This window comes from Chiloscyllium plagiosum, unplaced genomic scaffold (assembly GCF_037043375.1).
Source record: "Chiloscyllium plagiosum isolate Xiang-an unplaced genomic scaffold, Cpla_swu_hap1 HiC_scaffold_26, whole genome shotgun sequence".
NCBI classification, from domain to species: domain Eukaryota; kingdom Metazoa; phylum Chordata; class Chondrichthyes; order Orectolobiformes; family Hemiscylliidae; genus Chiloscyllium; species Chiloscyllium plagiosum.
In genome coordinates, this window is record NW_028270164.1 from 18,596,939 (window position 1) to 18,622,625 (window position 25,687).

Genomic DNA, 25,687 nt, shown 5'->3' on the forward strand with positions numbered 1-25,687 from the left:
CTTTTGCATTTGGCCTCATCCATTCTTAACCCGAAGATGTTGCCGCAAAGTTGGATATAGTCCACTAGGTTCAGACACATGGTTGTACATCCCTCAGACAGCTATTATCCATTAATGGGTATTGATAGTAAATGTTATTAGGTTATTTGAATGTACAGGGCAACAAAATTAATTCCAGTTCTGTCTTCGCTGATGTTGACGCACATACCTTTCCATCAGGTCTTGCCAGATAATTATATGAAATGGAAATCCTGCACAATGTCCCATTTCCAATCCAGCAGCTCAGATGCCAATTGAAATGTCCTTACCATTGCCAGAGAGATTATCTAACTCAGCACAAAGCCATAACTTAAACTGAGACCATCTTCATTTATAAAGCTCATTCATTCAATCCATAAACTTTGTGTGGGATGTGAATGAAACACTGGACAAACTACTTCTACACTTGAATTTAAGGTAAAAATAAAATGAATAAATTGATTAATACCAAGGAACAGTAAAGTTTTCCCTGTATAGTTGTCCCCTGAAAATATGTGCTTTGCATTTAGTAATACTGTACAAAGTAATAATTTTATTCCTTGTGGCTATATGTACGTATTGATTATAAAGTATGGCATTAAACCACAAATACCAAAAAGATAGGTTTGACTCCTTGGTTACTTAGTATCTACAATTACATTTACCAGGGAGGGGGGCCACAAAAGTTCATGTAATGGTGGGTTTGTTCTATGAGGAGAGTTTTAAGGAGACTAGGTCTTTATTTATAGAATTTAGAAAAATAAAAGATGATGTCTTTGAAGCATTGAATGTTTTTACAGTCCTCAACTGGGTAAATCCAGAAAGGAAACTTCCTGTCACTGAGAGAATCCAGAAACAGGAGACACAATCTCAGAATAGGAAGAGGCAATTTAGGATGAGGTGAAAAAGAATTTCTTCAGCCAGAGTGTAGTGAATCTTAGGAATTCTCCACCCAAGAGAGCCTTTGAGGCTCACTGTTTGAGCATGTTCATTGTAGAGATCAATATACTTTTAAATATTAATGACATCAAGGATTTGGGTAATGACATTAAGGGAAAAGATCAGTCATGATCAGGTTGAGTGGAAGATTAGACTTGCTGCTCCTCGGATGCTGCCTGAACTGCTGTGCTCTTCCAGCACCACTAATCCAGAATCTGGTTTCCAGCATCTGCAGTCATTGTTTTTACCACCTTGATGGGCCCAACGGTCTATTCCTTGTATTTCTTATATTCCTGTGTGGTTTGGCAGCAGCTACATAGTTGCAAACCTCAGTATCATTAGAATGAGGAGATAAGATTTCTGATTCAAATCCTAGTTGGAAGGTGCTGGTATTAGACTGGGGTGGACAAAGTTAAAAATCATACAACACCAGATTATAATCCAACAGGTTTATTTGGAAGCAATAGCTTTCGGAGTGCTGCTCCTTTAACTGATGAAGCAGTAGCGCTCCTAAAGCTAGTGTTTCCAAATAAATCTGTTGGAATATAACCTGGTGTTGTGTGATTTCTAATTTCATTCAAGTCCAACAGTGATAGTTGAACTCTTAACATTGTGACTCAGAAAAAAGTCCTATGATAGGCCTGAAATGTCAAAACAAAATCACCAATTGCTTCCATTCCTGATAGTATTTACCACAAATGTGTGTGGATACATGGTCATGATAAGGGCAGGTTCAATCATAATATCCTTCAAGCTTGGGTAGTCAGCTGTCACTTGGTTTGAATCCACAAATGTATAGAGTGGTCATTTAAACAAGAACTGGAGAGCTATAACTGTTGTTGGAATGATGATTTAGTGTAAGACACTGAATTCAGAAAAAAATGTCACTGAGAACAGATGTAATAACATTTAACTCAGAGACACCATTCAGCCAATGACCTTGATTTCCCAGTTGCATTAATGTGCTTTAAAAAAAACATGTAACTCAAAACATTAATGTAGCTAATGTGGTTCTTTTGTTCAAGAAGGGCAGTCAGGACAGGCCAAGTAATAACAGAGCAGTTGGTCTGAGATTGGGAAATTCTGAAGACCGGATTAACCAACAGATAGAAAGCCAGGGATTGATCAGGGATGGTCAGCACAGATTTGTTAGAGGGAGATCCTGTCTGACTAAAGTAATTGAGTTTTTTGAAAAGGTGTCTAAATGTATTGATGAGGGTGATGCAGTTGATTTACATGGACTTCTATAATGCCTTTGACATGGTCCCACATGGAAGGCTGGTCAAAAAGCTAAGAGCCCATGGGATCCAAGACAAGTTGGCAACCTGGATTCAATTAAGTGGCTTGTAAATATGTGGCAAAGGGTGATGGTGGAGGGATGTTTTAGTGATTGAAAGTTTGTGACCAGCAGTGTACCACAGGGATTGGTGTTGGAACCCTTGCTGTTTGTTATCTACTTTAGCAACTTAGGTGTGAATGCAGAAGGTATAATGAGTAAGTTTGCAGGTTACATGGAAATTGATGTTATTGTTGATACTGAGAATGATGGTCTTAGGCTACAGTCTGATTTGATGAGCTGTTAAATCAGGTAGAGAAATGGCATATGGTTATAATCCCGGTTAATACAAGGTGACACGTTTTGGCAGGTCTAATAAGGGAAGGATATGCGCAATGAATTATAGGTCCTGAGGAGTACTGATGAACAAGTTCATAGATCAATGAAGGAGTCAATATGGGTAGACAGGGTGGTGAAGAAGGCTTGCCTTCATTAGCCTTGTTATAACTGTATAAAAAATTGGTAAAAGCATTGCATGCAGTTCCAGATGCCACACTATTGGAATGATATGATTGCACTGGAGAGGATATGGAGGAGTTTCACCAGGATGTTGCCTGGAATGAAAAAACTCAGTTCAGAGGAGATAGTAGATAGGCTAAGTTTGTTTCCCTTAGAGCAGAGAAGGCTGAGGGGGATCTTAGAGCAGAGAAGGCTGAGGTATATAAAATTCCGAGAGGCAAAGACAATGCAGACCATGAGAATCTTTTCTCTACAACAGACATATCTAAGACCAGAAGGCATAAGCTTAAGGTGAGGAGCAAGTGGTTTAGAGGAAGTCTGAGAAAAAAAATGTTTTCACCCAGAGCGTGTTAGAAATATGGAATGTGTTGCCTGAGAAGATGGTGGAGGCAGATACACTTGCAACATCGCATACTGAAAATGCTTGGGCATATTAGGCTACGAATCATGTGCAAGTGAAAGAGATTAGTACAGGTTTGTGTTTGTCGGTCAGCACATACAATACTGAAGTAAGCTCAGTGATAAATTAATGTCAAACAAATTAACTTCACCTTCCATATCACCTCCATCGATTGTTGTCAGTCGATTGCCATAAGAAGCAACATCACTAAATTCTCCAGGTTTTCAAATTGCTTTCGGGAGAGCTTTGTAATTCTGGTGTATGCAAGTCTCAGCTGTTTTAAGCTGCTAGGCAATGGTGCTGGTATCTCTATCAAATTATTGTAATTCATGTACAGATTTCCAAGTTGTTTAAAATTAGTGAAAATGCCTTTTCCAACATTTTCACTTCTAATTTTGTTTCTGTCCAGGATCATCCACTTTAGAGCAGTCATGTTCTTGAAAACCCCTTCAGGAAGGTACTTGATGCAATTGCCTTGGAGGTACAGATACTGCGTTCTAAATGGCAACTTCAGTGGCACATGTAGTAGTACTCTGTTATCACAATACATTTCATCAGGCCAGTGGATCAGACATCCTAAAGGACAATCTTCAACAGGAAGATTGTTCAACAGGAAGCTCTTCCTGAAGAAGGGCTCATGCCCGAAATGTCGATTCTCCTCCTCCTTGGATGCTGCCTGGCCTGCTGTGCTTTTCCAGCAACACATTTTCAGCGACAATCTTCAACAGCAAAATATCTAACGTGCTTGAAAATGATTCTTCCACTGAGTGACAACACTGTGGGCTCTCCTTCTTCATCATTGTAGAAAACTGGTATCCCACCATAGTCAGCATAGCCACCTGCACAATGTACGGTAGAGACTATAGCTATTTGGATGTGAACAAATCTGGTGCCAATTTCAACAGCATGTATACATTCAACAGGTCCTTGGAAAAGGTGCTCAAAGATATTGTAATTCTGCAAAGGAGAAATGCAGTTTACATTTATGTAATTATTACAAAGCTATCATACTACAGATAAGTAAGAATGATCACAGGAGGAATTGAATGCATTCTAGGATAGATGTCAGTTTGTAGACCTGTCTCAATCTCTCATAAGAGACTCCTTGGCTCTGTCTCCTACAAGCTGTACTAGAAATATAGGAAAAATCTGCTCTTAAAAGATTCAGAGCAATCAGATAAGGGGACCATTAAAACAAAGGACATACGGCCATCATGCTCAAGATGGTACCATCTTTCCTCCCCCTCAGCTTCAAGCTACAGCAGCTTCTGGGCTGGAGGGCCTTCTATGATACTCCAGCTTGAGGAGTCCATCAACCATCCTTAAGTGGATGACAAGTCTACCCCTGCTCACTGTATGTCCAATTTGGGAGAAGTAATTTCTGAGTGTCAGTTTTCCACATAGTATAGAATCCGCCTTGTTCAAATTTTACCCTAACTGAGGGACCCTGACCAAAAAAACCTGGCCCTGGGCTGAGAAGATCTCCTGACATCCAGTAGTAGTGGTGTTGTCAAACACTGTTCGCAGCCAATCACATTGAGGCATTCTTGGAAACAGCAGACCAAGGAGTAAAAAGCACAAGATCCTGTCTCTTCACATTTCACAGATAGTGAGCTTACAAATGATTGATTTGATCATTCACATGAGATTAAGTTAGAAGCTAAAATATCATAAATTAACAATCAAGGGTGTAGGTTTGCTTGCTGAGCTGTAGGTTTGATATCCAGACGTTTCATTACCTGGCCATGTAATATCATCAGTGGCGACCTCCAAGTGAAGCGAAGCTGTTGTCTCCTGCTTTCTATTTATATGTCTGTCCTGGATGGGGTTCCTGGGGTTTGTGGTGATGTCATTTCCTGTTCGTTTTCTGAGGAGTTAATAGATGGCATCTAGATCTATGTGTTTGTTTATGGCATTGTGGTTAGAGTGCCAGGCCTCTAGGAATTCTCTGGCATATCTTTGCTTAGCCTGTCCCAGGATAGATGTGTTGTCCCAGTCTTCCTCTATTTTGGTATTTTTGATGATTTTTTTTCACCTTCAACAACATAATCTACAAACACAGCCAGAAACCCTAACCACCTTACCATACATCAAAGAAGTTTCAGAAATGACAGCCAGACTACTAAGACCCCTCAGAATCCTAGTAGCACACAAACCCACCAACACTTTCAAACAAAAACTAACAAACTTAAAAGACCCAGTCCAACGCATAGACAAAACCAACATCGTCTACAAAATTCTATGCAAGTACTGCCACAAACACTACGTAGAACAAACAGGAAGAAAGTTAGCCACCAGGATACATGAATACCAGCTAGTCACAAAAAGACACAACCCTCTCTCCCTTGTAGCCCTACACATGGAGGAAAAAAAACACCATTTCGATTGGGACAACACATCTATCCTGGGACAGGCTAAGCAAAGATATGCCAGAGAATTCCTAGAGGCCTGGCACTCCAACCACAACGCCATAAACAAACACATACATCTAGATACCATCTATCAACCCCTCAGAAAACGAACAGGAAATGACAACACCACAAACCCCAGGAACCCCATCCAGGACAAACATATAAATAGAAAGCAGGAGACAACAGCTTCGCTTCACTTGGAGGTCGCCACTGATGATATTACATGGCCAGGTAATGAAGCGTCTGGATATCAAACCTACAGCTCAGCAAGCAAACCTACACCCTAAACCTCAACCTGAGTTACAAACCTTGCATTAACAATCAACTTCAACCAGGTTATTTGTAAAATACAGAATTTACATTAATGGTGGAACTTGACATTCAAGAAATTACTTACTCAGGGTCAATGTGGGTGTTTAGCTGCAATCAAGACCTTAGTTCACTACTAAAATCCCAGGCGACTCTCAATGGGTCTTAACCTTTTCAACACTATTATAACAGGACTAACATTGTACGGTGGAAATTCTCATCAACTCAGCAAATTCTATTTTTCACATTTAGACACCTACTATTTTCTTCTCATAGAGTGGTTACTACACAGAAGAAAACATTCATCCCATCTTACTGATGTCAGCGTTTCTATGATATATCCTTTACTCTATTTCCTTGCTCTTTCCTTCTAGCCCTACAAACTTCATATCTTCAGATAATGACCTAATTTTCTTCAAGAAAATTATTGCTGAATCTGCTGTCATCAGTGTATTCCAGATCCTAACAATTCACTGTGCAAATTATTTCTCACCTCATGTCAGCCCTAGCTCTATTGCCAATTACCTTAAGTATGTGTCTTCTAGTTACTACTCCATTACTGCTGGAAGAAAAGTTTCTGTTAAATTACTCTATCAAAGTCATTCATGATTTTTAATCTCTCAATAAAATCTCTCCATAACCTTAAATGCTGTAAGTAAATTAACCCTGGTTTCCCCAGTCTGTTCACATAACTGAAAATTTTAAGCTATGAAAAGTCCTTCTCGAAATTCTCTTCTGAACCTGCTCCAGCATTGTGACATCCTTTGCTAAAATGTGATGCCCAGAATTGAACTTAATACTCCAGCTGGGACCTAATCCATGTTTCATAACTGTTTTGCATAACCTCTTTGCTTTTGTACTCTATTTCTTTATTCATTCAGCCAAGGTTACGTCACAGCTCTATTTATTTTCCCCATTCCCTCCTGGGTTATAGATCCTGAGAGTGCTGCTTGCAGGGCAACAATCCTTTCAAGTCCCTATTACATATTTATGAGATTTCATTGGGATTGCCAGCAGGTTAGTTTGGCCATAGGCGTCATGAGAGGCTGCTATCCTCAATTGACATCCTCATGACTATTTTCTAGAACGAACGATTGCATATTACTCTGGAGTGATTTTTCTTTCCTTAGTCCAAGCCAATTGTCACATGTCTACCAAAACTGGCAAAGCTAAATGCTGGCTTATGACTGAAGCATTGAATATTCTGTTTGTTTAAAGATCAGTTATTCATTGGAGAAACTGGTTGAACCATCAGAAGAGCTTACAGAAATATATATATATATAGACTATTGCAACATAATGAAAGACATGTCTTATGCACTGAGTTGTCTAGGATTTGGAATGCAATGTCTAAGGCAGGATGATGAAGACAGGGAATTGAAGAGATGATTTTTGGACTTTGGGTAAAACTGGAACAGTTGGTCTTGCTATATTGCTCTTGCAGAGAGCGAGCACAGACTTGATAGGCCAAATGACCACTGCATCATAACCACTCTGTGACAAGAATATAGTAGGTGTCCTGACAAACTGAATGAGAGGATTCTAATACTATTGTATGCATGAAGGTGGTGGCGGCAGACATTTGGACATTGTCTGAGAAAACATTTGTTTTTTTTACACCAGAGATACACATTATTGAAGAAGTTTATAAGAGTCTGAAAGGGTTAGTGCTGACAAGTGCCTTAAGCATTGTTCAGTGTGATAATGTCATAAAATGTGGGGGAGAACTGTTTAAGATCTTGAAGGACTAAAACCTACCATCTGGATCTTCCTCATAGTCTCTGTAACAATATCTATCTTATGAGTGTAATGTGTTCATAGTTGTAATTGTGCAACAGACTACATCTTGTTACAGACAAGAGTATCTTCTCATTAGATTAGCAAATGGTTTTCCTCTAACAAGCTAGACCAAGTAGGCTCTGTGAACTCCTACCAGGAAAGATGATGATTGAACCAAATCCACCAAATACCTGATATAACATGATGATCAGTGGGTCAGGATTTATCTTGCCACATGCATTAACCTTCTGTCAAGAACCATAATCCCAATATCTATCTTGCCTGGAGTTTGCAATGATATTGATAAGAAAACTGTCAGTGTCCATCATTGTTATTCCTCTGAAACTGGTAGAACATTTGGAGTTCCAGGCACGTGCATTTAAGTGCTAAATTCGAGAGGCTGTCGTCAATGATTCAGCTCTTATTCAGAGAGAGCTATGGTGAAATCCAGAATGCACTAATTAGAAATCACTGAGTTGATAAGCATTTCCACTCTTACACTATTGGTCTTGCTGTACTTGTAGTGGAAAAAGTTAAAACTAAATGAGATTTGACTTGGCTTTAAGCATCAAGCTAAACTTGTGATTGCTGCTAAACAGCCTCACTAACACTGAACAAGTGATTTTGCATTTTTGAATTTCAAATTCTCCTATTATTACTAATTCAATTTTTCAAATGATTTTTTGAAAGTTTGTTCTGATATTTTAGTTTCTACCTTAATTCAATCTGTGTGTTTCAATTACTTATTTGTAATACTGCTATCTGTAAAATTTGAAAGGTAAAAATAAGGGAATCCATGTTGTTTATAACTTGGTTTGCTGTTGGTGAAAATACCTCAATGTAATTGTCTATTTTCAGGTCTGGATCTGAATCTAAGGATAAATACTGGTCATGTGATCTCCATATTGTGTTGGAAACAGTCACTCAGCAGTGACAATTCCTAAATGGGTCAATTAGTAACCCGAGAGAGGGCATGCCACTCAGTTAAGGATATTGGGTGAGTTTCCCATGCAGGAGACTCAATAAAATGAAGCTGCAGTTTACATTTGACAAGATAACTGTCCAAAGTTTTAAGGGATTGTCTCTTATCTTACTAGTTTGTTCCAGATATTGTCTTGTTTAGAACATCCTGTGGGAAACTGAGCCAGAGGATCTCGATTCAGTGACTTGAGTGAGGCTACAATTCTAGAAGCTTGCAGACAAAGATATGATAATGTTGTGTCTACACAAGATACAAATCTTAATGGTTAACTCACCCCCAACTATTTGCCCCAACTCTTACTCACCCATTCACCAAACCCTCACCTGCTCCCTAACCTTTTCTCAATTGGACATGAGCAACATAGCTCTCCACACATGACCCTACAATATTCCACATTTTGTTTTGTAGGAGTTGGTCACTATGATCCTGAGGCTCTCAAGACCAGTTTGACAACTTTCTAAAGGGTTGAGAGTTCTAAAGAAATGGCTCGAGCAGCTCAGAGCGATCAGTGATCACGACTACAGCCAGAGAGAACTTTACAGGGTCTGTGGAGTGTTGGCCAACATGATCTATGGCTGGGACGCTGTGTTCAGGCTTAGCTCCCATTGCCACAGATGTCCAGTCCATCAATGATGATTGATGAAGTCACCTCAATTGGCTGATCGCTACTTGGGGGACAAAAAACCCTTCTGCCCACCTCAGCACCACATGCTATCTCATATCCAGGAAAATGACCTGGGAGTGGAACAGTGGTGGGGTGTGCTGGCATACTGGCTGGAAGGGCTGGTTCTTAGGACCTTTTGTTTAAGGTAATGGCTCTGAGTGGGTTAATATTGAAAATTGCATTGGTTGGGTGACACCCAATCTGAAGATGTAGCACAGTTCTGGGTGGAGAATTGAGGAGTGCTGCTCGATATTAAGGAGGTCAGATTTGTCACCTCTGGCCCCTGGTAGGTTATGTAATCATTCCTGACTGTGGGGACCATACAAAAAACCTCCTGTGAAGGAAAGTTCCTCCTCTTGTTAAGAGTCTTGTGGTTCATCCTCTAGCACTGCTAAACTAGCCTTCTGATGCATTTCAGAAAGGAAGATTTGTGCATCCGCAAGATTATAATGAATGCTACGTGGCTGCATTGCTAATAATAGAAGATGGCAGAAAATGCCACGGAATGTAGTTTGAAAAATGTTATTTCTCTAAAGTTCTGTATCCCCTCAAAAAGTCCTATCTATTTTCTTTAACTAAGTTTGAGGGCCTTCATTCTTTTTTAATTTCTACCTTGGCAAGGCCATTATTGCTGCAACTCCAGTTACAAATTGCAATCAAAGTCTTTTCCTTTATAGAAGGATATCAAGACCTATTTAATTTCACATTTTAGAGAGAAGCCTGTAGCTTATTCTTGAGGCGTGAAACTTGGAGTTCTGAACTTGGGAGCTTTCAAGGAGACATAGAAACAGACTAACTGGGTGCAGGGTTAGGCCACGCAGCCCTTGAGACCTGCTCTGTAATTCAGTAGAGTCATTGTTGATCGTATATCTCAATGCCATATTCCCACTTTCTCCCGTTACCCCTTGCTGCCATTAAATCTACTCATCCACATAATGGTAAGGTCCTGGGGAATGTTGCTGAAGAAAGAGACCTTGAAGTGCAGGTTCACAGTTCCTTCACAGCTAGACAGGGTTGTGAAGAAGGTAGGCGAAAGTGTGTATTGCAGATCTGGAGATCAGAGTTTAGATTAGAGTAGTGCTGGAAAAACACAGCAGGTCAGGCAGCATCCGAGAAGCAGGAAAATTGACGTTTTGGGGAAAAGCCCTTCATCAGGAATGAGGCACGGAGCCTTCGGGGTGTAGAGATAAATGGGAGGGGGTTGAGGCTGGGGAAAAGGTAGCCAAGAGTACAACTGGTGGATGGAGGTAGAGATGAAGGTGATAGGTTGGAGAGCAGGGTTGAGTGGATAGGTGGGAAGGAAGATTGACAGGTAGGACAGGTCATGAGGATGGTGCTGAGCTGGCAGGTTGGAACTGGGGTAAGGTGGGGGGGGGGGGGGGGGGGGGGCGGGGAAATGAGGAAACTGGTGAAGTCCACATTGATGCCGTGGGGTTGAAGTGTTCTGAGGCTTGCCTTTATTGGTCAGTGCATTGAGTGTTGGATTTGGGATGTCATGTTGCAACTATACAAGAAATTGGTGAGTCACCTTTGGAATACTGCATGCTTTCTGGTCTCCCTGCTATAGAAAGGATGTTGTGAAACTTAAAAGAGTTCAGAAAAGATTTTCATGGATGTTGCTAGGGTTGGAAGATTTGAGCTATAGGGAGAGGCTGAATAGGCTGGGGCTATGTTTGCTGGAGTGTAGGAAGCTGAAGGGTGACCCTATAGAGTTTATAAAATCATGAGGGGCATGGATATGATGAATAGCAAGATTTTTTTCCTGGAGTGGAGCAGTCCAAAACTAGAGGGTATTGGTTTAAGGTGAGAGGAGAAAGATTTAAAAAGGACCTAAGGGGCAACATTTTCACACAGAGGGTAGTGCATGTATGGAATGAGCTGCCAGAAAAAATGGTGGAGGCTGGTACAATTACAACATTTTAAAGACATTGAGATGGGTATATGAATAGGAAGTGTAAGGGGGATATGGGCCAAATACTGACAAATCGGACTAGATAAATATAGGATATCTGGTCAGCATGGTAGAATTGGACCAAAGAGTCTGTTTCGACGCTGTGCAGCTCTATGACTCTATTTATCTTTTTCATAAATGTATTCAGTGACTTGGCCTCCATAGTTTTCTGTGGCAGAGAATTCTACTACCCATTGAGTAAAGAAATATCATTCTGATTCGGTCTGATAGAACTCTCGAAAGTAATTGAGCATTAAGTAAAATCACATCCCAGGCCCTTGGCTACTGACTGAAGTCTGGGTACAGTTTTAACTTTCCTTCTAGAACTTCTGTGTTTACATCACCTTTTCACAAATTGTCACAATTAGAAACACCAACCTAATTGTTTCAAAATTAGCATCATGGAAGATTTCATAGCAATGTTTTTTCGGGTTATATTTTTTGCATGTAATTTAAAAATAACCTTCAAAGCATTTTGACTAATTCAAACCATTGCTACCTTGAAGATTTTGCATATGCTTTCAATCATACAACTGTTTCAGAATGGAGGTAGAATCTATCAAAATTTATTTTGTGTTTACAGTATTTAGATGTTACAAGAAATAATACTATTATTCATGGATTTCTCTTAATAACACCAATCATATCACCCCAGTGTAAACTTTGCAGAGTAAATGTTAAAGGAGGAGGGATTGACAGAGTTCAGAGATCTAATTTTACTCTTCAAAGATGAATTCTAACTGAATACTAGTATTATTCTGTGCAAGTGAAAAGGTGACACACAATTTCAAACTGGAAATGTTATTAGATTCCTGAGTAAACATAGACTGCTTCAACCAATCGATGAAGAATTGATGAATGCCAATGCATTTCCTTTGATGCCCTTCATGAAATAAGAATGGATCACAGTGTTTTATTGTGGCATTCCTCAATCAAATAATAAATCTGTGCATTTTTATCGCTTTTCTTCCACCTTTTAAAACCTTTTTGAGATGATTCACCTCCAGATTCAATATTAAAGTGAAAAACTTTATTTAAAACAGGTTTTTCTCCAATGTACCAACATGCCGAGAGTAACAATCTACACATCAAAAGCTCTCCAGTGTGAGAGAGCATAATCTGACTTACATTTTCCAACAAACTAATGAGGAGGTTCAGTAGAGATTTACAACATTTCTGAACTACATTACTACAAAACAAAGCATTTTTGATCCCTGTGGGGTTCTCCAATATTTGAATACAGACTACAAAGTTAATCTCAACTCAGTGGATTTTCATAATCGCAATGACTTTTGATTGTCTTCAATCTAATGTTTAAAAGATTGATTAGTTAAGAAATAGGCATAGCTTTCACTCTGAGTTGACTGAAATTCAAAAGTGCAATAACTGTCGGCAATAATTTTTAAGCTGTCAACAGCAAAGGAGACAAAAGGTACTTACTTGCAAGCAAAGGAACACCTCGAATGAAACGTTATTAACAGTGTATTTCAATTCTTCTTTTATATTCGTTCAGAAAAGTTTGCGGAGAATTTCTGAACAGTCAGCAAGTTTCAGAACCGTGTGTTTTAAAACAAGCTCAAACCCTGAGTTTAATCAAATTGCAATATAAAACTTCCTCATCAGGTTTCCATTTGTAATCAGTAAAGCATGTGTATTCAGAGATGGAACAAATGACAGTACTCTGTTTAACCCCTCTGGCTACTTTTCTGTTTCTAGTTTAAAGGATGACCTTAAGTAGCTATTATTATCACAGAGTGGGAGATGCTGATGTAGTGATAATGTGATTGGGCTAATACTCTGGGTCCATGTATTTAAATTCCACAGCCTCAGCAGCTGTTGGAGTTTATATTCAATTAATAAATCTGGAATTGAAAGTAAGTTCCAATAATACTGTCCATGAACCAATTGTCAACAAAAAAAAATCATCCAGTTTACGAACATCCTTTTAAGAAAGTTAGTTGACAATTGGGAATGGGCAACAAGTGCTGAGATTCCTCACAATATTTATTGTATCAAAATCTATATATCTAACATCTAATATATCAGTATTCCATTAGGGGTTTGTTTTAAAGAAATGTAACCCAAAATACTTTACTAATGTCTGAACAGGAGTATAAAAAGCATTTGTCAGCTTATAGTATGCCATCACTGGACAATCATTTTATTTTAATGAGCGAACTTTGCTCAGATATCAACACCTACTATAACTTTGATTTGAATGGATTAGGTTCCCAAAGGATATACTTAAACATTTGTTTCCTGGCAGCAACGTGCCAAGGGTTCAGGTGATTCAAGGAATTTGAAGCAATGCTTGAGCAGATTTCTTGATTTGATTTAATTTGAATCTAGTGTATGACATATACTCCAGCTGAGATGAGTTACTGTTTGAAAAGCATTGAATGGAAGTGTGGCAGAAGTAGGGCATTGTTATACTACAAATTAATTTTGCTTTTTTAAAAAATATGAGCATATTAATAGGAATGAAAAAAGCTTTTAGGGCTATATCTATAGTTGTCCAGGCCATAGCCTCTTGAATTTCCTTCTAAAGCCTTTCTATTTCTCTCTTTTTCAGACACTCCTTAACATCGATTATGTCAGCAAAACTGAACATCAGGAAGCAAGGAGGAGGGCATCAATGGAACTGAGGTGGAGATGGACGAGAGCATCAAGTTCAAACAAGTGACCATCACCAACAATATGTCCTCAACCTCCCACAGTGATGCGATTGTCAAGAAGGCACAACAACACCTCTTCTTCCTCAGGACACTAAAGAAATTCAGCAAGTCCATAAGGAGTCTCACCAACATTACAGTTGCACCATAGAAAGCATTCTATCTGAATGCATCATGACTTGCTATGGCAACTGCTCTGCCCAGGACTGTGCGAAACTACAGAAAGTTGTGAACACAGCCCAGACCATCGCATAAGCCAACCTTCCATTATTGATTACATCTCCACTTCTCATTGGCATTGAAAGAATAGCTAACATCATCAAAAACCTCAGCTATAATCTCTTCCAACTTCTTCCATCAGGCAGAAGATACAAATGCTTAAACACATGTACCAACAGGCTCAAGAACAACTTCTTCCCTGCTGTTATTACACAGCTGAATGGACCTCTCCAATTTCAAATCGAATGTTGATCTTGCTTCTTGGGCACCTTCTCTGCAGCCATAACTTTGTATTCCTCACTCTGTTTAGTCCCCCTATAACCTTTGTGACTTTGTCCGTTATGATCTGCTTGTACTGCATGCAAAATAAAATTTGTCACTGTTCTTAGGTACATGTGACATTAATAAATCAAATCAAATCAAATCTACCTGTTTGAGCAAACTTTGTCTTCTTCCATTTCACAGTTTATTTATTCCTTCATGGGATGTGAGCATTACTGGCAAGGCATTTATTGCCCATCCTTAGTTGTCCTTGAACTCAGTGGCTTGCTCAACATTGCTAGAGTCACATGTAGGCTAGACCAGGTAAGGGTAGCAGATTACTTTCCCAAAGGACATTTATGTTAATTTCAGTCTGATTGTCATACTGTGATGCAGTTTGGGATGCTGTATTGTACTAAGGTGACATATAACTGCAAGCATTATCATTGCTGTTTGGCTGAGACAAAAGGCTTGTAATTTCTCTGACGCCATGCAGTTGACTGGAAGCTCATTGGTAAATCTGTGAGGCTGTGGAGACTACTTGTGTGACTGTTTCTGCTTAACTTCCTCCATAGTAGTTTAGCTAATTCAGAAAATCATACAAATTATGCTTAAACTTTTGTAAAACTCTGGTGCAGGCACAATTGACAAATTCCACCCAACTCTGGAACTTTAAGAAGATGTGAGCATCCGTGGGAGGTGATGCTCTCCTTGGAGTAAAGGAGGTAGAGGAGAAATTTAATAGGAGTTTACAAGACTGTGACAGATTCAATTAAGATTGGCAATGAAAAGCTGTTCCTGATGGTACAAAGACTGCTGGAGTTGGGGAGCAGAGAATACATATGAAAGGTTTTGGACAAAAGATTTAGGCATGATGGGAAGAGGAAGAATATTTAGCACACTGAGTGAAACTGACTGCCTGGAGGAGCAGGGAATGAAGAGGCAATGATTTTTTTAAAAATTGGATGGCACTTGAGTGAATCAAACAGAAATGGGATAGAGGAATGGGACTGACTGGATTGCTCTAGAGAGAGCCAGCCTGGACTTGATAAACATACCGGCCTCCCCCAGAACTGCTATAACTCGAGGTTTTATAATCTCCAAGTCTGGCTGGCTGCCAAGTGGGAAATTCTAAAGAATCCTTACCTTTCACAGCATCCATTGGATTTCTGGATTTCTTATCACTGCGATGCGCTTCTTAGTAAATAGCAGGTGATCTGCACATGACATATTGTGGACAGTCGCAATCAAAGTTACAAGGCCTCTGATCCATGTGGAGGTGAAGCGAGGTAGAAACTCCAATGTCCTAAACAGTTCTAAATGTTGTTGTCAAACAACTTACTAAAGGATAACATAGAGGTCTCAAACCAGAAAAGCCCTTTCCACTGTTTAACATTATTTGGATAGTTTGAACAGATGTTGAAAGATGAACAAAATAAACAATGTTGCAAGTTCCACATGTTCAGTACTTTCAATACTTGAAAGTACTTACGTTTTTATGGTGTCCTCTCAATGCTAAGAGGATGTTTGCCCCATAGGAGAGACTAGGACTAGAGATGCTAATCTCAGAATGGACAGGTGCCAATTCAAGACTGAAGTGAGGAGGAATTTCTTGCCATGATCCTATTGAATGGCAGAGCAAGCTCGAGGGGCGGACACAGTTTTAGCTCATTGTAAAGAAGACTTTAAGACAAACTATTGAAAGTCAAGAGCAGCAGCAAAGTATACAAGGGAATATATCCTCAATTTTACAATCGCAATGAGCATAAACAAAGTGTTAGGACTTATTTATGGATAAAAATATCTCTTTGTGACTAATTCATTACTCAGAAAAGTTAAGCAGGCTATTTCTTCCCCACATCTCTGCACCTCTTTACCTCACTTTCCTTCTTTAAGACACAAAACTGCCTTGAGTTTTTGGCCATCTGATCTGATATGGCTGTATTATGTGACTCTGTTATACAGGCATTTTGTTTTACTGTGCTCCTGTGAAATGTCTTGGGACATTTCATCATGTGCTATAGAAATGTAGGTTGTTATTAGAATCTACACACAAGAGAAGAGCAGACACTCAAGCATTTCTCATAATTAAGTAGAAAAATATCATACGGTCATGACTTTATCCTGTTTCCAGATGCCATGCTGATAAATGAATTGGCAGAAAGGAAGTGCAGTCCCCAAAAGAAAACACTGACTAAAATTCATCTTTTGTTCATTAGATAAGTATTCAACTTTCAAACGGCAATGAAAGAACGTTCTCTTTGGTTCAAATACACTATCCTGAAAGATTGTTTTGCGCAGTTAAAAAAAGATGCCTCTTTGAAGTATAGCAAAATAAATGAGTGGTGATTCAGGGCTGGGTTGGCAATGTTTAGCAGATTACATATTCCGCTCCCCACTGAAGCCAATTAAATTATTTATCAAGCTTGTTGCATTCAGTGGAGTCTTGCAGGGACAGTGGTAGTGTCCTTACCTCTAGATCAGAAGATCTGAGCTCAAGATCCACCTGTCCCAGCATGGTTTCAGTGTTTGATTAAAATAATTGATGATCATTGGGTACATCTGTAACAGATTGTGACATTTTGAAGGATATATGGGGGATTATCTCCAGGAGGCCTACTGTACAGGACATTGGTTAGGCCACCTTTGAAATACTGCACTCAGTTACAGTCTCCTTGCTATAGGAAAGACGTGTGAAACTTGAATATGTTCAGAAAAGATTTGCAAGGATGTTGCCAGGATTGTAGGGTTTGAGCTATAGAGAGAAGCTGAATAGGCTGGGGCTATTTTGTCTGGACGTCAGAGGCTGAGGGCTGACCTTATTAGCGGTTTATAAAATCATAAGGGCATGGATAGGTTGAACAGACAAGATCTCTTCCCCAGGACAGGTGAGTCCAGAACTAGAGGGTATAGGCTTCAAATGGGAGGGGAAAGATTTCAAAGGGACCTAAGGGGCAACTTTTTCATGCAAAGGGTGGTGCATGTATGGAATGAGTGCCAGAAGAAGTGGTGGCAGCTGGTATAATTACAACATTTAAAAGGCACTTGGATGGATATATGAATAGAAAGGGTTTGAAGGGATATAGGCCAAGTGCTGGCAAATGGGACTAGATTAATGTAGGATATTTGGTCAGCATGGACGAGTTGGACCGAAGGGTCTGTTTCCCGTGCTGTGAAGTTGTATGACTCTGTGACTCTAAGGCTGGTGAGTACAGATTGGAGGACCCTTCATAGCTGGACCAGGACATCACCCCTGACTTCAGAAGAGGGTCAACAGAGCAACTCACAGGAACTGAGGAGAGTGGATATTTTAATCATTGCTGATTCCCTTAAGTGTACCATTGACTGCACCCATGAGCCCACCAAGATCCTGGGTGACTATCTGTCAAATGAACAGACTTTTACTCCCTTACCGTTTAACTGTTTAACCCTACAACCTGCATAGATGGGATCCTAGGGACAGAAAATTTCTCTAGAAAAGATGATTACTTTAAGGGAACCTCAGAAAGTTGTTATACAATCAATGCCATCTACTCAGATGGAGAACCAGTGAACAGTGATTGGGCTTCTGAAAGTGATTCTGCACCCAGACTGATCAGACAGTGCCATGCAATGGCCTCTTGTCAGGATCAATGGTCTGCTGTGTAAAGAGGTGCAGTCCTTGAGGACAGAGAAGTGCTGGAAGAGGATAGATCAGGAATGAGACAGGAGTAGGGCGAAGATGGTGGAAGTTGGCACCAAGGTGCCCATGCTCCATGAGCAGGTAATCCTCTCCTGCCACTCTCTGAAGTGAGACATAGATTCAGTCAGGTGTCAATCCTTCAGTTCTGCTCTGAAATATGACTTATCTTCAGAGCTGTGGAACACTTTGGCATCATCATCAGAGAACAATCAGCAGCTTCAATCATGGGGAGGATACAGAAAGCCCACATTCCATTTGATACCCACCTGTTCCCACTCCCACTGCCTGCAAAAAGGAAATGCATCTCGATACCACTTAAGACTTGCTCACACGGAAATTGTGATTTAAATCAGATTCCCACGAGAGGCAAAGTTTCTGACCCAAAAACGATTCCAACTCCTGATTCCTGCCTCCGTGGAAAAAAAAATCAGCTCATTGAGGAAAAGCTAAGTGCTTTCCTACAGAGATCAAGGAAAGCTGGAAAACTAGAACTTCATACCATACATCTACAAATAGCAAGTTATTTTCCAGTGTGCCATCTGGTGAGGGGAGAAATATGCAATGGATTGAAACTCGAAAAGGTGAGAAGGATACCATCAAAGAAAGAGGCTGGGCACATTTGGAATGAAACTGTGATCAGCATTTCTTCCTCCTTAAGAAGTTTCGAGATCAAAGAATGCTCGAGATTACTTGTTTGAGCTTGTGCACCACAGGCACAGGCCAGTGATAAGGAAAATTTGATCAACTCCCTAGATAAATCATCTTTTTTCTTTTGAACAGATGTTATCCATTATCTGATAAGTTTCTGCTTCAGTTTCTGCCATAAAGAAACCATGTCTTGGATGTTGCCATTTTATTGGAAGCTATATGCTTAGATTATAACCTTCGATGTTTCTTCGTAAGGATGCAAATGAACACTCTTTTGGCTAAAAATTAGCATTAATAAACCTTTGAACCGAAAACAAGGAATACAGTTAAGGTGGATGACGCACATAAGCAGTTTCGGGAATATACTTTCCAGTGACGTCTCCAGAGGCTATTTTCAGATTGAGCCCTGTGGACTTTCCTGTTTGAAGATGCAGTCCTGTGGTGTTGATCTGCCTATTATACTGTTTGTTGGCCTAATTGAGCAATAAAATAAAAGATTGGAATGATTGCCAAACCATCCAGCCTGTGTTATAGAAGATCCTTGGAACAGAAATAAGAGTTGCTTATATAGCCAGAGTTGATCTTGCATCACACATTTTGCTAATCTATGACAAAAATGATACAACAGATTAAATCAAATGCAAAAAAATGCAATGAAATAGCTATGTAGAATTAGTGAGATTGTGCAAACTACCTTGGTTAGATGAATGCATTTAACAAAGGTTAATTAGACATATTTAATCAAAATTTTAAAAAGCTAGTCACAATTTACAAGTTATTTACACAATATTGAGAGAAATGTGAAATAATTTAGAAGCAAAGAACCAGGAGTTGGCCATTCAGCCCTTCAAAATGGTTCTAAGATTCAATTATATCATGGATGATTTGTATCTAAAGTTTATCTATCCACTTTGTTCTCTTTTAATTAATTTGTTTATTAGATTTGGAAGTCGCTCATTAGGCCAGCATTTCTTGTCTATTCCTAATTAACCCTAGGGCAGTTAAAAGTCAAACCGTATTGCTGTAGGCACGGCAGATTTCCTTCTCTGAAGAACATTATTGAAGCCGATGGGATTTTAATTAAAAAATCAAGGTTGGCTTACAGTCACGATTAGGCAAGCTCTTGAAACTCTAGATTGTTGTTGAGTACAAATTCCATCAGCTACAATGGTAGGATTTGAACTCACGCCCAGGACATTAGCTTGAGGCTAATCTAATTACATTTCCACAACATCACTGTCTCTAGCTGCAATGGAGTAATTAAGAGTGAAGAATAATCTATGCATTTTGGGTTTTGCTGTATGTGAGATTTCCTCAATGTAATTGGTTGTTGAGCTAGTTAATTCTATCACTGCTACTGAACACTGGGATTCTTCATTACAGTTGGTGACTGAATCAAATGAATATTAGGAAAAGTGAAATCATGCCACGCAAGTTGTCGAATGTTAATGGGAAGTTTCACTTGAAGTGAAAATGCAATCCTTCTACTGAATAGACCATCCGCCACTCATTGTTTTCCGAGTTTTTCACAGGATATTGGCACCATTGGTTAGGCTAGTCTTTATTATTCATCCCTAATCACCACCCATTTGCTGATTGAATCATGGAATTCCTACAGCATGGAAAAAGTCCATTTGGCCCATCAAGTCTGCAATAACCCTCTAAAGAACATCCCACCCCGACCCAGTCCACTACACTATCCCTGTAACCCAAATTTACTATAACTAATCCACCTAGTCTGCACATCCCCTAGGAACTACAAGGCAATTTAGCATGGTCTATTCACTTACCTTGCACATCTTCAGACTGTAGGAGGAAACCGGAGCACCCAGAGGAAACCCACAAAGACACAGGGAGAATGTGCAAACTTCACACAGACAGTCAATGGAGGGAAGAATCGAACCTGGGTCCCTGGTGTCATGAGGCAGCAGTGCTAACCTCTCAGCCATAGTGCTACCCATACTGAGCCTATTTGAGTTTTCACTAATACAGAGGGTATCCATAATTTCTTGATGACAAGATTGATTTAAAAAAAGGTTCCTCTTCAGCTGAAGTAATTCTTTTTAACACAATTCCATAAGACTTTACGATTCGGCTCCCGTCATTGTCAGTATTGTCAAGGACAACTAGGGATGGACAATAAGTACTGGCTCTGCTGGTGTTGTACACATCCCAAAACAAATATAGAAAAATAAATAGAAGGATTGTAACTTTTTGGATTCAAGTTTGAACACTGTCATTGATTGATCTTCTGCAGTCAGGCTTGAAGAGAAAGGGGAAATCCCATTTGGAGATAAATATATATTCTACATTATCTTTGCTTATACAAAAGAAGTATCATGAACCAGTGTTTCTCTTTGAGGCTGCCTCATCCTCCCAGACTAGCCCAGCTGCTTTCCAACTTGAAGAAAGTAATTGAAGAAGAGACAGCTGTAAAAACAAAAGAAATAATGTAGGGTAATTAAATAGAGATCATAACAGCAGACATTATAACAGCCTAGATGGTTCTTCTCTTGTCCTAAGGAATTCTACTATATCCCTCAGGAACTTTTATGATCTTACAGAATACTTCCAAATGTGTTCAGAACACATCAGTCTGAACAAGAAGAGCATTTCAAAACAATATACTAGAAATTTTTGAAGACGCCAAGGTAACCTTTTAAGTAATTTAAGCATTGTAAATCAGAGAAAAGGCCAGCAAATGATCACCCCAAGTTATTAACATTTGTTAAACTGAGAGATGTTGATAATTCAATTTGGCAAATTTTTAACACAACTTCATATAGAACTAAGTGACTTTTTTTGTATATTCAACACACACTTGAAATATGCATGTACCTGTGATATCACAAACATAGTTTGTGTATAGGTGCCAACATGGATTTTAAATGTGTTCATTCAATCACTGTACACAGCATATTAGCCTTTAAGTAAAATGATATCTAACATTGACAGCGAACTTAAACTTCAGCCTGTCAAGGTTATCTTTCATAGGGGCCACAAAATGACTTGTTGTATTGTAGACCGATAATACATTTTTCTTTCATTTTGAGTGTTTTAATACTTATAAATATTATTACTAACTGATTTGAGTCTTTTAAGTGTATTGCATTTAAGGTATTCATTGCATGTTATGTCATTTAAAGTTTCAAAAGAAAGAACTTGCACAATGTTTAAATTAACACTTGGCTTGTGAGCTCTATGATTCAATCGCATTCTCGCTCGAGTAAATAGTGACAGCATGAATTGGACATAAATGTGCGTAAATGCCTGTCTTAGCACATCTGTATCACAACACAAGTCAAATTGCAGGAAGACTGTAGAACTTCTCACATATAACATTTAAAAATAACGCTCATTGGCAAGAATTTTAAACATCATGACATGAAGGTGTTGGATGAAGCATTGACAACGCCTTTAAACACATGACACAGTGTTTTTTCCAGTTTGGGAATTCTAAGTTTGTGCTTGGTTTCAAGGAATTGTCCCATGAAGTTTATTTAACTGAACATGCTTAAATGAAATCTTTCACCTTTACCATTTTGCCTTCTGTATAATTGGTGGGCATGGTGTCCATTTGTTATAAAATTCTAAATTTTCTGCCATTATTAGGTGCTAACCACATTGTGAGCCTGCTCTGTGATTGGCATTGTGAGCAATGTGTTCTGTCAGTGTGATTTGTTTATATTCCATAATCTCTCTGTTAAGAGACACAGCAACAGAAAGAAGTTGAATACAACTGTTACTAATTTCATTCAAGCATCTGCTGAGAGAAGGACAAGATGCAATGAGTTGCTCAATAGTGGGATTGACTGACAGAGCTTTCCATCCCTCAACATTATCTTAGTAGCAAGAAACAACTTTACATTGAAATCACATAATGCAACAATGCAATTTCAGATAATAGCAAATTCCATAGATGGAAATGTGAGGATTTGCTTCTACCTTCCTTAATGACTTTGTGAAGTGATACAGAATGGTGAGGTACAACATAAACAACTCATGTGCTCAAGGAGGAGGAGTGTTCAGGATAGTGTTGGGGGAGGGGGAAAGCCAGAACATGGAGTCGGTCTTGTAGAGATTGTAGCGAGGTCAGGCAGCTGATCAGCTCTGCAATCTTGCCACATCCTGTCTTGAATGGTGGTGGACAATTAAACAACTGACTCTTAGAGGAGGAGACTCCACAAATATCCCTACTCTCAATGCTATGGGAGCTCAGGACACCAGTGTAGAAGATGAGGCTGAAGCATTCGCAACAATCTTCAGCCAGCAATGCCAAGATTAGATTAGATTACTTACAGTGTGGAAACAGGCCCTTATGCCCAACAAGTCCACACCGACCCGCCGAAGCGTAACCCACCCAGACCCATTCTCCTACATTTACCCCTTCACCTAACACTACGGGCAATTTAGCATGGCCAATTCACCTAACCTGCACATTTTCAGATTGTGGGAGGAAACCGGAGCACCCGGAGGAAACCCACGCAGACATGGGGAGAATGTGCAAACTCCACACAGAGAGTCGCCTGAGGCGGGAATTGAACCCAGGTCTCTGGCGCTGTGAGGCAGCAGTGCTAACCACTGCGCCACCGTGCCGCCCCCAGATGATCCATCTGGATGATCCATCTTGGCCTCCTTCAGTGGTCTCCATCACCGCAAATATCAGTCCTTAATCAATTCAATTCACTTCATGTGATATCAACAAAAGGTTGGAGCACTGGCTACTGCAAAGGCTATGGACCCTGACAATATTCCAGTAATAGAACTGAAGATTGTGCTCCAGAAATGCCACTTCCATAATTCTTCCAGTACAACGACAACACTGGCATCTACTTGACAATTTGGGAAATTACCCAACTATGTCCTGTACACAAAAAGCAGGACAAATCCAGCCCAGTCAACTGCCCACCCATCAGTCAACTCTCGATTATCAGTAAAAAGATGGTTATCATCAACCGCAATAAAGCAGAATCTGCTAAGCAATAACCTGTTCAATGATGCCCCATTTAGGTTCTACCAGCTCTTGACATCATTACAGCCTTGGTTCAAACATGGACAAAGGAGAGCTGAATTCCAGAGTGAGGTGAGAGTGACAACCCTTGACCTACAAAACCAGTCAGAAGCTAGGACTGCTGCAGCAAGTAAATTTTCTCCTGACTCCCCAGACCCCATCTGCTATCTACAAGGTGTAAGTCATGATGGAATACTCTCCACTAGCCTGGATGGATGCAAATCCAACACTACTGTAAAAGCTTGACATCATCCAGGACAAAGTAGCCTTCTTGATTAGCCCCACATCCACAAGCAAACACTCCCTCCACCAGAGCTCAGAAGCAGCTATGTATATCAACTACAAGATGCACTGGAGAAATTCACTAAAGATCCTTAAACAGCATCTTCAAAACATACAACCTCAGCCACAAGAACAAGGGCAGCAGATGTATGGGAAAACCACTACCTGCTCCTTCCCCAACAAGCCACTCACCATCCTGACTTGGAAATATATCACATTTCCTTTACTGTAGCTGGGTCAAAATCTTGAAAATCCCTCCTCAAGGGCATTGTGGATCTACCTACAGCAAATGGACTGTAGTGGTTTAAGAAGCCAGCTCACCATCAGCTTCTTAAGGGCAACTAGGGGTGGATAATAAATGCTGCTAAGCCAGAGATGCACACATCTCATGAGTGAATAAAAAAAGCTTATTTATAAAAAGATCCTTGTTAGATTCTGGTCAGAATAGCAGGATCGGATGGAAATTTGCATTTTTGCTGCAGGATTGATGAAGTCCCATTGACCATTGTCACTGGGAAGGGTTAAAATTGGCCTCTGCCCAAATTAAATTATTCCTTCAGGAAAGGAAATGCACAGTTAAGGATTCATCTTTCTAGATCTAAAGTCAGTATTTGAATAAGAAAAGCTTTAACCAAAAGCATTTCCTCAAAATATATTCTTTGATTTTCTTTGGGCTACTTCTGTGAGCAATTATGTATTTATTACTCAGCTAGAAAGACCTAGGGAGCCAAGGAGACCCACAGCAGTTCAGAAAGATTTGTGAGTAAATTCATTGTATGCTTTTAATGTTATGTTAAATGACGTGTTTAAACTATAACTCTTAAGTCTAAATTTACCCTAATTCCTTCTTTTTTGGCTTACTTTTTATTTTACTGCAGTGTGCAAGTAATATTTTCATTAAAATTCTGTAAGTCTTTATTTCTCATTTCATTCTTTGATAGAATTACTTGAAGGGTTGAGTGAAAAACTTTGTTTGCCATTTTGAAAAATAAAATTAATCAGACGTTGAACAGTATTTCTGTTACAAATTTGACTCTGCCCTTTTGTTTTGGTTTCACATTCCATCCATAACTGACAGTTTCAATATTTGAAGTTTGTCAAACATTTTCAACATTGTCTGATTTATACATTGGAACAAACCACCAAGTTACCATATGGATGGTTACAACTGTGAGAAGCTGCAAAGCTCATTACCATTGCAGGGTGTTTTATGAATAGAGTATTTTATAAAAAAAAGTAAAGTCCAGAGAACTAACCAATTATTAATCTGACAAGTTGGTGCATTATTCTTAAAGAAAATTTCCAAATCTTAAACCAAAACCAGGAAAAAAATGAAACCAAAAATAAATCTTATATTGTCAAATGTGTTCTGTTGTAAGTAGATAATTGTAATGCAGGAAACTTAGTTTTGCATACCGTTTATTTCTAACCAACTTTGTTGCCAAATATCTTTATTTATTTCACCATGAAATAAAGGAACATTCTAACCTGAGAAATTAAGTTATGGTTGGACTTCCTCTTGCTTCTCTGTTTTTGGAAACTACCTAAATGCCTTGCTGCTCATGAACTGCTGAAACGTGTGTGTAACCAGACTGAAAATATAATGGGCTGAATTTTAGGGTTTTAATTTTTAGAGGGAAAGCCTTTGCATTCCTGCGTCTATA

At 39.4% G+C, this 25,687-nt stretch overlaps 1 protein-coding gene across 1 annotated transcript in view; it reads right to left on the reverse strand.

Annotated features, from left to right (window-relative positions):
* LOC122563122 (lumican) overlaps positions 1–25,687 on the reverse strand; it is a 409,094-nt gene that overhangs the window by 22,377 nt on the left and 361,030 nt on the right. The window contains 4 exon segments of the mRNA XM_087973534.1: positions 3,304–3,345; positions 3,348–3,740; positions 3,866–4,109; positions 20,521–21,160. Of these exon segments, the coding sequence (XP_087829660.1) occupies positions 3,304–3,345; positions 3,348–3,740; positions 3,866–4,109; positions 20,521–20,733 (892 nt within the window). The 5' untranslated portion in view covers positions 20,734–21,160.